Source organism: Benincasa hispida, chromosome 2 (assembly GCF_027475165.1).
Source record: "Benincasa hispida cultivar pf3 chromosome 2, pf3_genome.v1.1, whole genome shotgun sequence".
Classification (NCBI taxonomy): domain Eukaryota; kingdom Viridiplantae; phylum Streptophyta; class Magnoliopsida; order Cucurbitales; family Cucurbitaceae; genus Benincasa; species Benincasa hispida.
This window is the reverse complement of record NC_143479.1, coordinates 40,045,887-40,060,077: the sequence shown is the minus strand read 5'-3', so window position 1 is coordinate 40,060,077 and position 14,191 is coordinate 40,045,887. Positions and strand designations below refer to the sequence as shown.

Below are 14,191 nucleotides of genomic sequence, written 5' to 3'. Positions count from 1 at the left end.
TGATAGAGTGGATTGGGATTTTCTTGAAAAGACTCTTAAAGAAAGGAACTTCCATCCCAAGTGGATATCTTGGATTTTGGGTTGTATCACTAATCCAATGTTTTCCATCTTCATTAATGGAAGGCCAAGAGAAAGAATTAAGGCTACAAGGGGAATTAGACAAGGGGACTCCCTATCCCCCTTCCTTTTTCTTTTGGTTAGCGACTTACTTAGTGTTTTGGTTGTCAGAATCCAAGAAAAAGGGCTGTTTGAAGGCTTTGTGGTTAGGCAAAACAAGGTTCATCTCTCTATTCTCCAGTTTGCTGATGATACTCTACTCTTTTGCAAGTACGACGATGACATGCTAGACAATCTTAAAAAATCTATTACTTTGTTTGAGTGGTGCTCGGGGCAGAAAGTTAATTGGGAAAAATCTGCCATTTGTGGGTTAAATATTGAAGATTCTAAGTTGAGGGTAGTAGCTTCAAGGCTGAATTGCCAATTAACACACCTTCCTTTCATATATTTGGGTCTTCCTCTTGAGGGGCACCCAAAGAAATTGTTGTTTTGGCAGCCGGTCATTGATAAAGTTCACAAAAAACTTGACAAGTGGAGAAGATACAACTTATCAAGAGGTGGAAGAGCTACCTTGTGCAACTTAGTCCTTGCCAACCTCCCAACCTACTTCATGTCCTCTTTTTTGATGCCTAAAAAAGTGATTTCAGCCATTGAAAGGATCATCAGAAACTTTTTTTGGGGAGGCTTTAAAGGGGGAAAGATAAATCATTTAGCAAAGTGGGAGAGAGTCTCTAAGAAACAAGCAGATGTCCTCTTTTTTGATGCCTAAAAAAGTGATTTCAGCCATTGAAAGGATCATCAGAAACTTTTTTTGGGGAGGCTTTAAAGGGGGAAAGATAAATCATTTAGCAAAGTGGGAGAGAGTCTCTAAGAAACAAGCAGATGGGGGACTCGGAATTGGAGGTTTAAAAGCTAAAAACGTGGCCTTACTATCCAAATGGGGTTGGAGGTTCCTAAAAGAGCAACCCTCCCTTTGGAGTCAAGTTATTTTGAGTATCCATGGTAGCAGTCAATTTGGTTGGCACACTTCTGGCAAGGTCCATTGTAGTCTTCGAAGCCCTTGGATAAATATTTCAAGATCTTGGCTGAATATTGAGAAGTTGGCAGACTTTAAAGTGGGGAATGGAACCAGAATTGCATTTTGGCAAGACCCTTGGCTGGATTCTTTTTAGTTAAAAGACAGATTTCCTTCCCTTTTTGGCTTAACATCACTTCTCAACGGTTCAGTATCACACTTTTAGGACTATCACACCTCCTTATGGACGCTAAACTTCAGAAGAGACCTAAAAGATGATGAGATTTTAGAGTTCCAATCCCTACTAGCAATATTGGTTAAGCAAAAATTATCCAATAGGGAAGACACTCGCATTTGGTCCCTTGAAAAAAATGGCTCTTTCTCAGTAAAATCACTGGTTAATCACCTTTCTGCGACCACCCCAATTTCAATCAGCCTTCACAAGAGCCTATTCCATAGGCCCTCGAAGAGTTAATATAACAGTTTGGATAATGCTGTTTGGAACCCTAAATTGTTCCTCGATGCTGCAAAAAAAGCTGCCTTGCTATTCTATCTCCCCCCATTGGTGTGTCCTTTGTAAATCAACTGAAGAAGACCTTCAACACTTATTCTTTGACTGCTTTTTGCCTTCAACTGCTGGAATTTTAATTGCTTCAACACTTCTTGGGTCTTTGATATTTCTTTTAGAAGCAATGTACAACAATTACTTTCAGGTCCTATTCTCCTTCAACTGCTGGAATTTTAATTGCTTCAACACTTCTTGGGTCTTTGATATTTCTTTTAGAAGCAATGTACAACAATTACTTTCAGGTCCTATTCTGAAGAAATACTCCAATTTACTATGGATTAATGGGGGTAAAAGCAGTGCTAGTTGAAATCTGGTTTGAAAGAAATCAAAGAGTGTTCAAAGGAAACTCCTTGGTTTACTCGCTTTGCGGCGGCAAAACTCAACGCCTCTCTTTGGTGCTCCCTTTCTAATTGCTTTGAAGCCTATTCCTTGCAAGACATAAGTTTAAATTGGCAGCCTTTCTTTCAAATGGAAGACTAATCGAAGCATCGGCGATACAAACAGCAATTTCTCTTTCATTAGTATTCCTAATTGTCTTAACTTCTTGATGTAATTTAGATTTCTATAGCGTAGTTCTTTACTTTGTCCGGTTGCAAGATTTTCCTTGTATTGTCTCATTAGACTGCTATTCTATTAGCCTTTGATGACTTTTTCTCTTTGTTGGATATGATGAGGGTGCTATGGGGGTGTCAACCTAGTTGAGATGCCTGGATGCATCTACTGATCCTTTGGTTTCCTGTTTGGTTTCTTTGTATTCGCCTTTATTATCAAAGTACTCATTTCTTGTAGTATATTTATAAAGGCTGTTTCCTTTTCCAAAAAAAAAAAAAAAAAAGACGTCCCTCTACAGGAAGGGAATCTAATTATGCAAAACGGCGTCTATAGAATAGTTTCAAAATGTCTTCAAAATCGAAGCCCAAGAAACATGGAAGCGAACAAAAGACTAAATTTCAAGGGTCCTTATCCACCCCTCTAAAAGTCCTATTATTCTGCTTACCCCACAAAGTCTCTAAGATCGCACACACTCCAGTAAGCCATAAAAAGTGGCCCTTCTCCCCATGAGGCGAATTGAGGAGGAACTCCTCGATGCCTCGATCATACTGCTAATGTCTCTCTGATGAGTGTACGAAATGCCGAACTTCCTCCACCTTCCGATAAAGAATACAACAGAGTGGACCAACAAGCGAAGTTAACTTCCTTGGAAGTCTATCCATTGTATTAACATGACCATGTAAAACTTGTCAAACAAAGAACCTCACTTTATTGGGAATCTTAATCCTCCAAAGAACAAAATAATCAAGTCTCTTAAGGGCGAACGATCAACTAGACTATGAAGAAACAACTTACACAAAAATCCCTCCAAAGGCTTAGGTCTCTAGACCCTTACATCCTTTCTTCCATGCCTAAAAGAGTGACCCTCGAGTTAGGAAAGAAAAGAGGCCACATTTGATGCTTTCCTACTGGAAAGAGAGCCGTGAAACTTAAACGAAAAGGAATATGGCTTCCAGACCAAACAAGGAAACCAACAATAAAGTGGTTTTTGAGAAAAGACAAATGAAAAAGTTTAGGAGATAAGGCACAGTGGTCTCTCCTCCACTTAATCATCTTCCCAGAAATACATATTCCTCCCCACCCTCCACCACTCCATGAACAAAGTGAACAAAAGAAGGCGGAGCCCTTTTGAAATATCCTTCCACAAGTTCTAGTGAGTACCTTTTATTTCTTTAGACAAACACTCAAAAGGATGGGGGCCATGTTTACTAACAATGATCTTACGCCAAAGGAATTGGGCTGCTACAACCATTTGGCTAACATGGCTTTGTTATGTAACTTTTTTTTAAAGGAAACAAAACTTTTTATTGATATAATGAGAAGTGGCTAAAGCTAAAAATACAAGGAAACAAAAAGTTAAAACAAGAACTTAATCCATTCAATGTTAAGACTAACCAATACAGGGATGTGAGAGCTAAAAACAATATATCATATATAATGTTAATCTCCCGCTGAAGTGGTCTAATGGATTGGATATATTTATGTACTTAGGTATATGCCGGCTAAAACATCCCTAGTCTAGGTGAATCATCCAAGTATAACGATTATAATTGGATTTTAACCTACGATGTCTAAGTGATAAAACTATTTTATTATCTCCTATCGCTCACACATGCTCATAAAATTGGGTTTAACAATGCTCAATAGTTCGGTTATAATCCCATAGTAGCAGGTGTTCCGTAAACCGTTGACTTAAGTACCTCCAACCTTATATAGGATTATAGACCGATTGAGTTTATAACCAAAGTTTTACAAGATAACGACCTATTTTAACTATTAAAACAAGTTGTTATTTGTTAACCCTAAATGAACACGCTTCTTATCTTTGTTATAGATTTGAAATGTCTAACCCATCTTATAACACTTTATAAAATTATAGACATAGATAACATATATCAAGCATTCCACATTTTAATATAACAATTATATTAAATAAATGAAACCCTAAATCATGCATATTATATATTATAACATATTATAACATACTTTCAATGCATGATACATGTTTCCTATGGTGGGATTTAAAATCTACATGGCATACTTTATGCATATATAAGATTTAATTTAATTAAACATACGTTCATAATGCATAAATAATTAAATACAGACTGAAATGGACTGGTTTTTGCATCCTAAGCAAACAACAAGCTAATTATTACATTAATAATTGAAAAACAAAAACCAAAAGCTTCTGAACCGCTTGAACCGACACAAACCACCTGAACCGGACCTCCAAGGCTTCAAAATGGGCTAAACCGATCAAAATCGTGTTGAATCGGACCTCCAAGACTTGAAGCGGACAAACCGGTTCAGTTGAACCGTTGGACGTTTGGCGTGTGCGTGAACTGGGCTGGGATGAGCAGCGTTGCAACGCTCCATCCTAGCATTGCAACGCCACGGGATAACACCTTCATTTCTGGGCTGGCTGAAGAACAGCGTTGCAATGTTGTGAGGGTAGCATTGCAACGCTATCTGATAGAAGCTTCAATTTTGAAATTCTGCAGCTGAGCATGTTTCGGATTTTCTTCAATTACAACCTAATTGCAACTCTATTGACTCTAATAAAATTAGATACTCTTAATCACACATCAAGACTCATAAATAAAGAGCCAATTACAACAATTACTTGCAAATTGAAGGGAAATTTAGATGCCAAAAACAAAATTCATCTATTTCAGCAACCATTTCATGCAACTCATGAAAAAACCCACCATAATAAAAATAACGCAAATTGAGTGCTTAAAACATGCTCTGATACCAATTGTTGGAGTTGACATTCAAAAAACGGAAGCAATTAAGGATCTAAGCACTCTAACTACATCAATTTTAGTTAATTAGCATGCATGTTCATAGTTTTAGTATATTAAGGTTTCAAGTGAATACCTTTGATGATTCTCCCAAATTGATTAGATTTACCACGAAATTCTTCTTCAATCTCTATAATAGACCACCACAAGTGTCTTCTCTACTAATCTCAAGCCTTAGATTGAAGTGCGGTCTTCAAATTGATGGGGATTTGATGTGATTTTGGGAGTTGGATTGAAGAGGAAAAATCAGAAAATTTTACTTTTCAATTCTGATTGCATCATCCATTTCCAGTCAAATAAACCTCTATTTATTCAATATTAACATACAAATAAGTGAATAATGGAGATTGACACTCAATCTTCCACTAAATTGAGTGGATTAGGTGTAGGAAAAATTGGATTTTTCCACTTTCCAATTTTAAAATAATTAATTTCAATTTTCATAAAATCAAAATTTTAAATAAAATACTTTATATTAAATAAAATTAATAAATCATTATTTATTTAATTAATTTAAGAACACCTAATCCATACATGAATCACTATTCTTGTACTTGATATTTAAATCAAATTTATATATTTCCAACTCTCCAATTCCGTTTAATTTGTTAATTAAACGTTTGATTATATCGAATATAATAATCCAAACCCTAAATCGAATTTGAACATTTCAAATCCTCCCAATATGTTATTCTAAGGTTTAAACCTTTTATGAGCTAGTAGAGGGACTTAATGGACCTACAAATCATGAGCTCCAATGATTTGAGATTAATCGGTTAAACTCTTTAAACCGAATTAATCACTATTCGTTAACTACTGAGACATACCACTATAGCTCAGTAGTTGCACTCTCCTTACTGTAGATATATTTTTGTCCACTTGATTTAACCCTAATTAGTAAGTCGATCTTTCACAGGTGGTTCATATTTACAGCTAGGTCAAAATTACTGTTTTACCTCTATAATACATCTTGCTTCTTAAGTCTCCACTGATCCTCTAATGAACAATTGATTTATGGTCCTAATAATAAACCGAATCCCTCTCAGCCATGAGAGGGTGGGGCCCTTTTGTTCAAGACCAGGAGTCAGTACTTAACGGAACAATCTATCTGCTAACCCTAAGATGGGTAGGAGGGAATTCCATTTTACAAGACTATGTTCTCAACTATCTATCCGGTTTTACTCCTAAAATGAGAGCTTATTGAGCAGTGATGTTGAACCACTCTCACCTATGCAAATTAAAGGATAATCCCGAATAAACAGGAGCTCATAGTTAACTCAGGATTAAGATCGAGTTACCTTAGGTCATCGAATTGAAATAGTTAGTTTTAACAGTAAACGGTCGTTATAAAGAAAAGTGACTATTTCGTGGTCCAGTTTTATGCAATCACCTTTTGCATGGGATGCCCCCACTCGCATGTCTCCACATGAACGACTTTGGGATCACATCGTTTGTATCAATATACAATAGCAGGCCATCTATAGTGTCCCTAGGATAAGGTACCCAATCTCATCCATATACTTATAGACCTTTTTGGTTATATACTAAAACTTGATCCTCTTTTATGTCTCTACATAAAGTTTAAGTATTCATGTTATAACCATGAGATAGTTTATTGAATTTAGGAATGAATGCAATTCAATAACATCTTTATTGAAAGAAATCTTAATAATATCTTTATTGGGAATAGAATATGTTTAATGTTTAAAAACTGCGAGTTTTAGGACATACCCAATAACCCTATCCTCCCCCACCTCAAACAGAACACCAATGTTGCCTTCAACACACTTACAAACAATTCTACTAAGAATATCCACCACGAGGAAGAATAGAAAGGGGGACAGAGGATCTCCTTGTCTAAGCCCTCTTGAGCCACCACTTTACCCTCGGACTCCCTTTAATTAATGAGGAAAGAGTAACTTACATTCCTTCATCCACATCTTCCATTTGTAACCAAAGCTCTTCTTATCTTTGTTTTTCTTTTGGGATAGGACTTTATATAGCATTTTCATTCAGTTCAGAAGTTCAGCGGAGAGAACTCAAAGCAAATTTATAGTCATCAGATAAAAGAACCAACAAGAAGAAGCTGGGTGTAGCATTTAGAGCATTTCAAACATATCCTAGGAGGCTCAAAATATTAAAAATAACAGTAAACCCACTAAAAGTAAACAAACAAACGAAAAGAAGAAGAAGAAATACCATTATTGAGAAGTCTAGATAAAAACTATGAAAGATCTGACCTCATTTTCAAATTTATTATCATCCATGGGTGTTCACAACTTCCTAAAGCAAGTTCTTAGGAACAGGGTTGGTTAAGTCTCTAGCCTGCAAAGCTGTTGTTCTAAGAGTCTTGATGGTGCAGACATCAGCATTCTAAAATGACAACCTTCTGTAAGGAAGATTGTGCTTCTTGCAAAGTTCCACCACAATTGGAGAGATTTTCCACAATTGGCATTTGGGCATCCTTGGCAACAAATGATGCTCGAGCTGAAACTGCAACCCACCAAAAAAAAACAGTCCATCCAAGTAGAATGAAAGATATCCAAAACCCCACTTGTTTACTTCTCAAACCAGTCATTCCCAGTGGGTTTCCCAACATAAACATTAGCAGAGAAATGGTTGAGGCAGGATTGGATATGCTGCAGAGAACGTACAGTGAAACCTGCAAGAACAAACATGACCCTTTCAGGCCAATTAGGGAGATAGGAAACCAGAAGAGGAAACCATGTCCAAAACACAAGAATCCCCATTATGTTCAATGCTTTAACAGGGACTTTTCTAGTGGCAAAGAGCAACAATGTCTGCACAAAGAGGTTCACTCTAGCCACACACATCACATGTAAAATGTGAAATGTTGGTAACTGACGAAGAATCTAGCTAGGGGATCAAACTTCAACTTCCTACCACAGGAATGAGATGTCAAAGACTGGAAGAATGTAGTTGAGACGGCAAAAACAGGTTGTGTTGAAGATCTGGATCATGGTCAAGGCTATTGCAAGAGATGTGATCAGCATTATGAGTCCATTTCCACCAGGTTATACAAATCCTCCTCTAGCAATTCCCAGACAGAATTTGAGCCAATTTGTTAAATCCACGGCTCGACGTTACATTAGAATGTCCAGAATCATGACCCACATAAGCACTTTGGATCCAAAGCGTACCCAAAATCACAGCCCAACCCAAATGAACCAAAACACACTCAGATTTCACAACCCCATAAACCACAAGAAACATCATCACAGCAACAACAGAAATCAAAGAATACGTAGTAACATGCCCCTTTTTCTCAAACAAATCTTGTTTTGAAAATTCAGAAGCAAGTCGTCTGTAGTCCTTAGAAACCTCCAAGACTTGAAAATCCTTCAGACGAAATCCAGTGGACAACTGGTCCAAATACGCCCAAGCGGTGCCAGGATGATAAGTGATGAATGCATCAGTAACATCATGACCTGTGGAATTGAGAAAAGGCATATCATCACCAAGATGTTCTTTAGCCCATTCTGAGACATTATAGACCTAAACCAAAACCCTTCTTATCCATCACCTTCTCCAGAAAGTTCCAATTGACATGGTCATAAGCTTTTTCAAAGTCAATTTTAAAAATCGCTTATTCTTTCTTCCTTCATATGTAATCCTCAATAGCTTCATTAGCAATAAGGGTTTGATCCAAATTCTGTCCAGCAATAAAAGCTCTTGCATGTCAGAAAATGTTGACGGGAGTACCCTCTTTAACCGGTTAAAATCTTTCACCCTAGTCACATTCTCCTTCTTGGGGATAAGCAAACACACGTCTTAGGCATCAAATTATTCAAAATACCCGTTTCAAAAATTTCCTGGAAAACTTTGACAAGATCCTCTTTAAGCAAGTTCTAGTTATCTTGATAGAAAGCAATAGAGAAACCATCAGGGCATGGGGATGTAGATCTATCACTCGAAAAAATTGCTTGCTTATTCTCTTCCAAAGAAAAGGGTTTTGTTAGCCCTCCCTTTCCTTGTCTGATATCGGACTCCAATATCTATTGAGCAACGATCGAAAACATCGTTGCTCATTCTGGTCACCCATTTTGGTCCCCATAGCTGTTTGAGAGAGGGATTTCCATAATTCCGAGTTCTTCTATTTTTTAAAATAAGAAACTTCTCATTGATGTAATGAATAGGAATAAAAGTTTAAAAGATACAAATTCCCAAAAGGAGAGAAGAAAGAAGATACGAACAAGAAACACAACCACATAGAGATAAACTTACAAACAACTATGACCAACATGCCTCCAAATTCTGAAAAAGAAAGGCTACTACAAAACTACTAAAAAACCCAAAAAATGACCACCAACCAACAAAAGACCAACAAAGTACAAAATGAAAACTCATTGGCGATGCACGTACTGAAACTGATGAAAGAAGCTTTTGAAGAACCAGCACCAAAAATCTTGGAGTGTGTGCTTTATTGTGAGATTTGTGGGGTGAGAGGAACAATAGAGTATTTAGAGGGTTGAAAGTGATCTTAAAGATGTTTGGTCCCTTATTAGATTCATGTTTCTCTTTGAGCTTTGGTGACGAAGGCTTTTCGTAATTACTCAAAAAGTCTTGTCTTACCTGACTGATGGTCTTTCTTTTAATATCCTCATTCTTTGTGGGCTTGTTTTTTCCCCTTTTTAACCTTGTATTCCTTCACTTTTTTTTTCAATGAATGTTGTTTCCTTATAAAAAAAAAGTAGAAAAAAGTTCTTAAATTATTATTTTTTTCTACCCATTTTTATTCATAAATGCTTACAGTTGTTGACCATTGATAAATGATTTCATGAAGATATTATTTCATCTTATAGGTTAACAGATCAGGAAAGCTCGATAGTAGTACTCCACAATATTCTGTTAAAGCTGACTTAAGTAGCCTGGTTGGTGCATTGTCCTATAATTTTCCAATTGTTTTAGAAAATGATTCGATCATACTTTTGGAGATGATTGCATATTTTTCCTGTCTCAGGTCTTCACTTTGAATGACGTTCAGTTGCAACAAATATTGAATTTGTGTGATTATCTTTCCATATGCCGATTGAGAGATAAGTAAGTTAAGTGTTTTCGTTAGATGTATCATATCTAATGCTTGAAGATTTTCCTATTGCTTTTAGGGCTGTTATTTTTCCACTTCAGGTCTTTTTTGTTATTTTTTTTGTCCTTTTGTGATTACATTAGTTTTTTTTTTTGTCTTCGAACTTAAAAGTCTTCACGAGGTGGGGTTGAACTCAAAAGGACAATGCTCGCTCCTTTCTCTTCCCTCTTCCTCCCTTACTCACTTTTGTTTAGCCTTCAACCACATCCTTCTGACCAGCCACTTCCTTATGTTTAGTTTCATTCATGCTGCCACTGTTCGAGGTTTTTTTTTTTTTTTTTTTTTTTTTTTGAAAAAGGAAACAAGCCTCTACATTGAATTAATGAATTGAGACTATTGCTCAAAGTACAACGATAGATACAAAGATCATTAGAATTATAGGATCAGTGAGTACACCCGAACATCTCAACTATGTTGACACCCCCTTAGCACTCTCAAATTTCTGCAGGCAAAGCTTTTATTCTCAATAGTTTTAGAGAGAATAATGATCTTATTCATTAATCAGGCTGAAGATATACATACATAAATACATACATACATACATACATACATATATATATATATATATATGCAACTAAGAAACCCTAATCTAGGAGATATAAAATTACATTAAAGGACAACTAATCATAATTACAATAAAAATACATATTATAACAGCTTTGATTGCATTATACCATAGTAGTCTTGGGGACGGCCTATTATGCTCTTGCCAGTTTCAGTACCATTTTCTATGAAAGATAGGGATTTGTTTGGTGCTTTTAGAGTCTCTAAGTTCAACAATCAATATGGGTGGTCTTTTGAATGTTCAGTTTGGCCTCCCACTGGTGGAAGAAAGAATCCCACGAGTTTCAAAGAGTCTTTAATGATAGATGCAGAAAGTGTTTTTCAGCCTTTATTATCGACAGATGTCAATGTTTTGCATGGGAGCCATCTTTTATTACACTTGATCGTGTACAGCCAATAGTAAGTGTTTCTGTGTGCCCAGCTACAAACGAAGTTAATCCGTCAGTTTTTATTCATTATGAAGTTTATAGCCAGCCTGCTTTAATTTTAAAGGCCTCAACTAATCAACTCTAGGTGTGAACGAGGATTTGTTGCCTTCTGCGCACTCATCTGACACATTTATTTATCAAGGGTTGACAACTGTTAATTCTTCAGAGCCAATAGGGGAATTTGTTCGTACTTGTCCTTCTTCCATGGATGGAATTACTAAGCCATGCGAAGTTCAACAATTCCCTCGATATTATGGTAACAATTCTGACTTGGTTGCTACCGACAATTCTTCTCAGAAAAATTGTTCTCTAAGGAATCAAATGAATGTTCTAAAAGCAAAGTGTCTCCCCCTAATTCTGACATTCCAGATGGTTCTCTACAGTGTGAAATTCCCTTGCAGACTTCATTGATGATTGAACATTAATGACCCTTTCAGGGGGAGGATGTTTAGCCTTATGTAATTTGATTTTGGCTAATCTTCCTATCTATTATATGTCTATCTTTCTTATGCCTTCTTTGGTCAGTTTGAAACTAGATTGACCTATGTGCAATTTGTTTTGGGAAGGATCAACGGGAAGCAAGTTAAATCGTTTGGTCGGAATTTTCCTTCTAAATCTAAGATTCATGAAGGCCTTGACATCCGTGCTTTTAACCATGGAAATTTGGCCCTTGTCGCAAAATGGGGTTGGTGATTTATGCCTGAAACTGATTCTTTTTGGAGGATGGTTAATCATTAGCATTCACAACTTGAATCAGTTAGAATAGCACGCTTGCGGTATGGTCACTCTAGTCTTCTCAGCCCTTGTGTAAGGAAGCATCTCTAAGTCTTGGAAAAAGATGGAGAGTCTTGCACATTTCAAAGTAGGCTATGGTCTTCGAGTTTTCTTTTGAAAAGATGGTTGGTTGAAGCTTCTTTTTGATGTAGCCTAGAGGAGATAAAAGGAGAATTCTCTCCAAGAATCAAGATTGTTGATCTTTTATTAGAATGAATAATGTGTTTGATACAAGAGGGGAAAGTTCCTATTTACAGAGTTATTACATGTGGGGGTAAAAAGGGAATTAACCTAGAATATTACCTAATTACCCAATTAACCCCTATTCTTTTTACATTATTCTACCCCTCCAAAAAGAAAACTCGTCATCGAGTTTTAAAAAGAATAAATTTATGAAGCAAACAAGGAACGAAATAAACTTGTTCAATCGAGTATGACCAAACCAACCTTCTACATTTTGAAAAAAAGTTTCATGATCAAAGAGATAAATTTGAGACAAAAAATTCAATATTGCCACCAAACAGATGAACTTCTCCATCGACCATAAACCCCAAAAAGACATTTCCTCCAAGCGCATTTAGAACCGTATTCAAATGACCAATCACTAAAAAACCATCTTTTAAAAGGAATCGTTCAAATGGGGCTGGCGGTTAAAAACTTGGCCCTTTTAGCCAAATGGGGCTGGTGGTTTATGAAAGAACAAACCTCCCTGTGGAATCAAGTCTTCACAACTATTCATGGCAGCAGCCACTTTGGTTGGCACACATCCGGCAAGGTTCATTGTAGTCTCCACAGTCCTTGGATCAGTATTTCAAGATTATGGTCGAAAGTTGAGATTTTGGCAGCCTTTAAATTGGGAAATGGAAACAGAATTGCATTTTGGCAAGACCCTTGGCTGGATTTTTCTCCTTTAAAAGACAGATTCCCTTCCTTGTTTGGTTTAACCACCAACCCTAATGGTTCGGTCTCAAACTATTGGGACTCTCACACTTCTTCATGGTCCATCAACTTTAGAAGAGCCTTAAAGGAAGAAGAGATCCTAGAGTTTCAAATCTTATTAGTTTTGGTGGTCAAGAAAGAAGTAAACAGTAGGGAAGATACTCGCATTTGGTCCCTTGAAACTAATGGCTCCTTCTCAGTTAAATCATTGGTAAACCACCTTTCTTTGGCCTCTCCACTCTCAGCTAGCCTTCAAAAGAGTCTTTGGAAGTCCAACAGCCTTAGGCAAGTTAATATAACAATTTGGATAATGCTTTTTGGAGCCCTTAACTGCTCCTTTGTGCTACAACGGAAGCTGCCTTCTTTTTATATCTCCCCTAATTGGTGTGTCCTATGCAAATGAGTTGAGGAAGATCTTCAACACCTCTTCTTCGATTGTATTTTCGCCATTAATTGTTGGAGAGCACTTCTCAACTGCTTCACCACTTCTTGGGTCTTCGACAATTCCTTCAAAAGCAATGTACAACAATTACTTTCTGGGTCAACTCTCAAGAAAAACTCAAATTTACTTTGGATTAATGGAACAAAAGCAGTGTTGGCTGAAATTTGGTTTGAAAGAAACGAAAGAGTGTTCAACGGTAAGGAAACTCCTTGGTTTGCTCGATTTGAGGCGGCAAAGCTCAATGCTTCTCTTTGGTGCTCCCTCTCTAAATGTTTTGAAGTTTACTCCTTACAAGACATAAGTTTAAATTGGCAGACATTCATTCAGATGGAAGCCTAGCTGGCGGCTCTTCTAGTTCGGTTGTTTGATGTGACAGCATCAGTAGTTTTTTTTTTGTCACTTTTGTTGTAATTGTTATCTTTGTTATATTCTTGGATTTATGCAGCTTCAGCTTGTGAAGCATTTGATTGTTCTCTTTTCATTGTTGTTAACCTTATTGCTAGTTTTATAAAGTTCCCTCAGTTTTGTTGGATATGATGAGGGCGCTATGGGGGTGTCAACCTAGTTGAGATTCTCGGGTGCACCTGCTGATCCTTTGGTTTCAATTTTGGTTATATGTATTCGCCTTTATTTTCAAGTACACATCTCTTGTACTATCTCTTAATGATTAATAAATGACGTTTCCTTTAAAAAAAATAGAGAGAAACGTTCAAGAATCACGTCTTCTTTATCATTCGCTTCAAGTTCTTCGATAGTTTGGTGTTCCATTTCCACCGCAATCAGTATATCGTTGTTCTTGTTCAATTCTTTCTCAGCCTTCGATATTTCTTTTCCGTATTCTTCGTCCGATTTTTCTTCACTTGCGACTATTTCCAAATCAACTTCTTCAAATTCTTATTTTTGTTCAATTTTATCTTCAAGATTTCTATTTGAAAATT

The 14,191-nt window shown here is 36.7% G+C and overlaps 1 protein-coding gene and 1 pseudogene across 3 annotated transcripts in view; one reads left to right on the top strand and one right to left on the bottom strand.

Moving 5' to 3' along the window:
- The window catches only part of LOC120071354 (vacuolar protein sorting-associated protein, putative (DUF1162)), a 118,774-nt gene that overhangs the window by 22,165 nt on the left and 82,418 nt on the right, over positions 1–14,191 (top strand). For all 3 annotated transcript variants that reach the window (XM_039023582.2, XM_039023581.2, XM_039023583.2), the window contains exons 9-10: positions 9,823–9,891; positions 9,981–10,060. In XM_039023582.2, the coding sequence (XP_038879510.1) occupies positions 9,823–9,891; positions 9,981–10,060 (149 nt within the window). The remainder of the gene's footprint in view (positions 1–9,822; positions 9,892–9,980; positions 10,061–14,191) is intronic.
- LOC120071355 (delta(8)-fatty-acid desaturase 2 pseudogene) lies at positions 7,259–8,509 on the bottom strand (annotated as a pseudogene).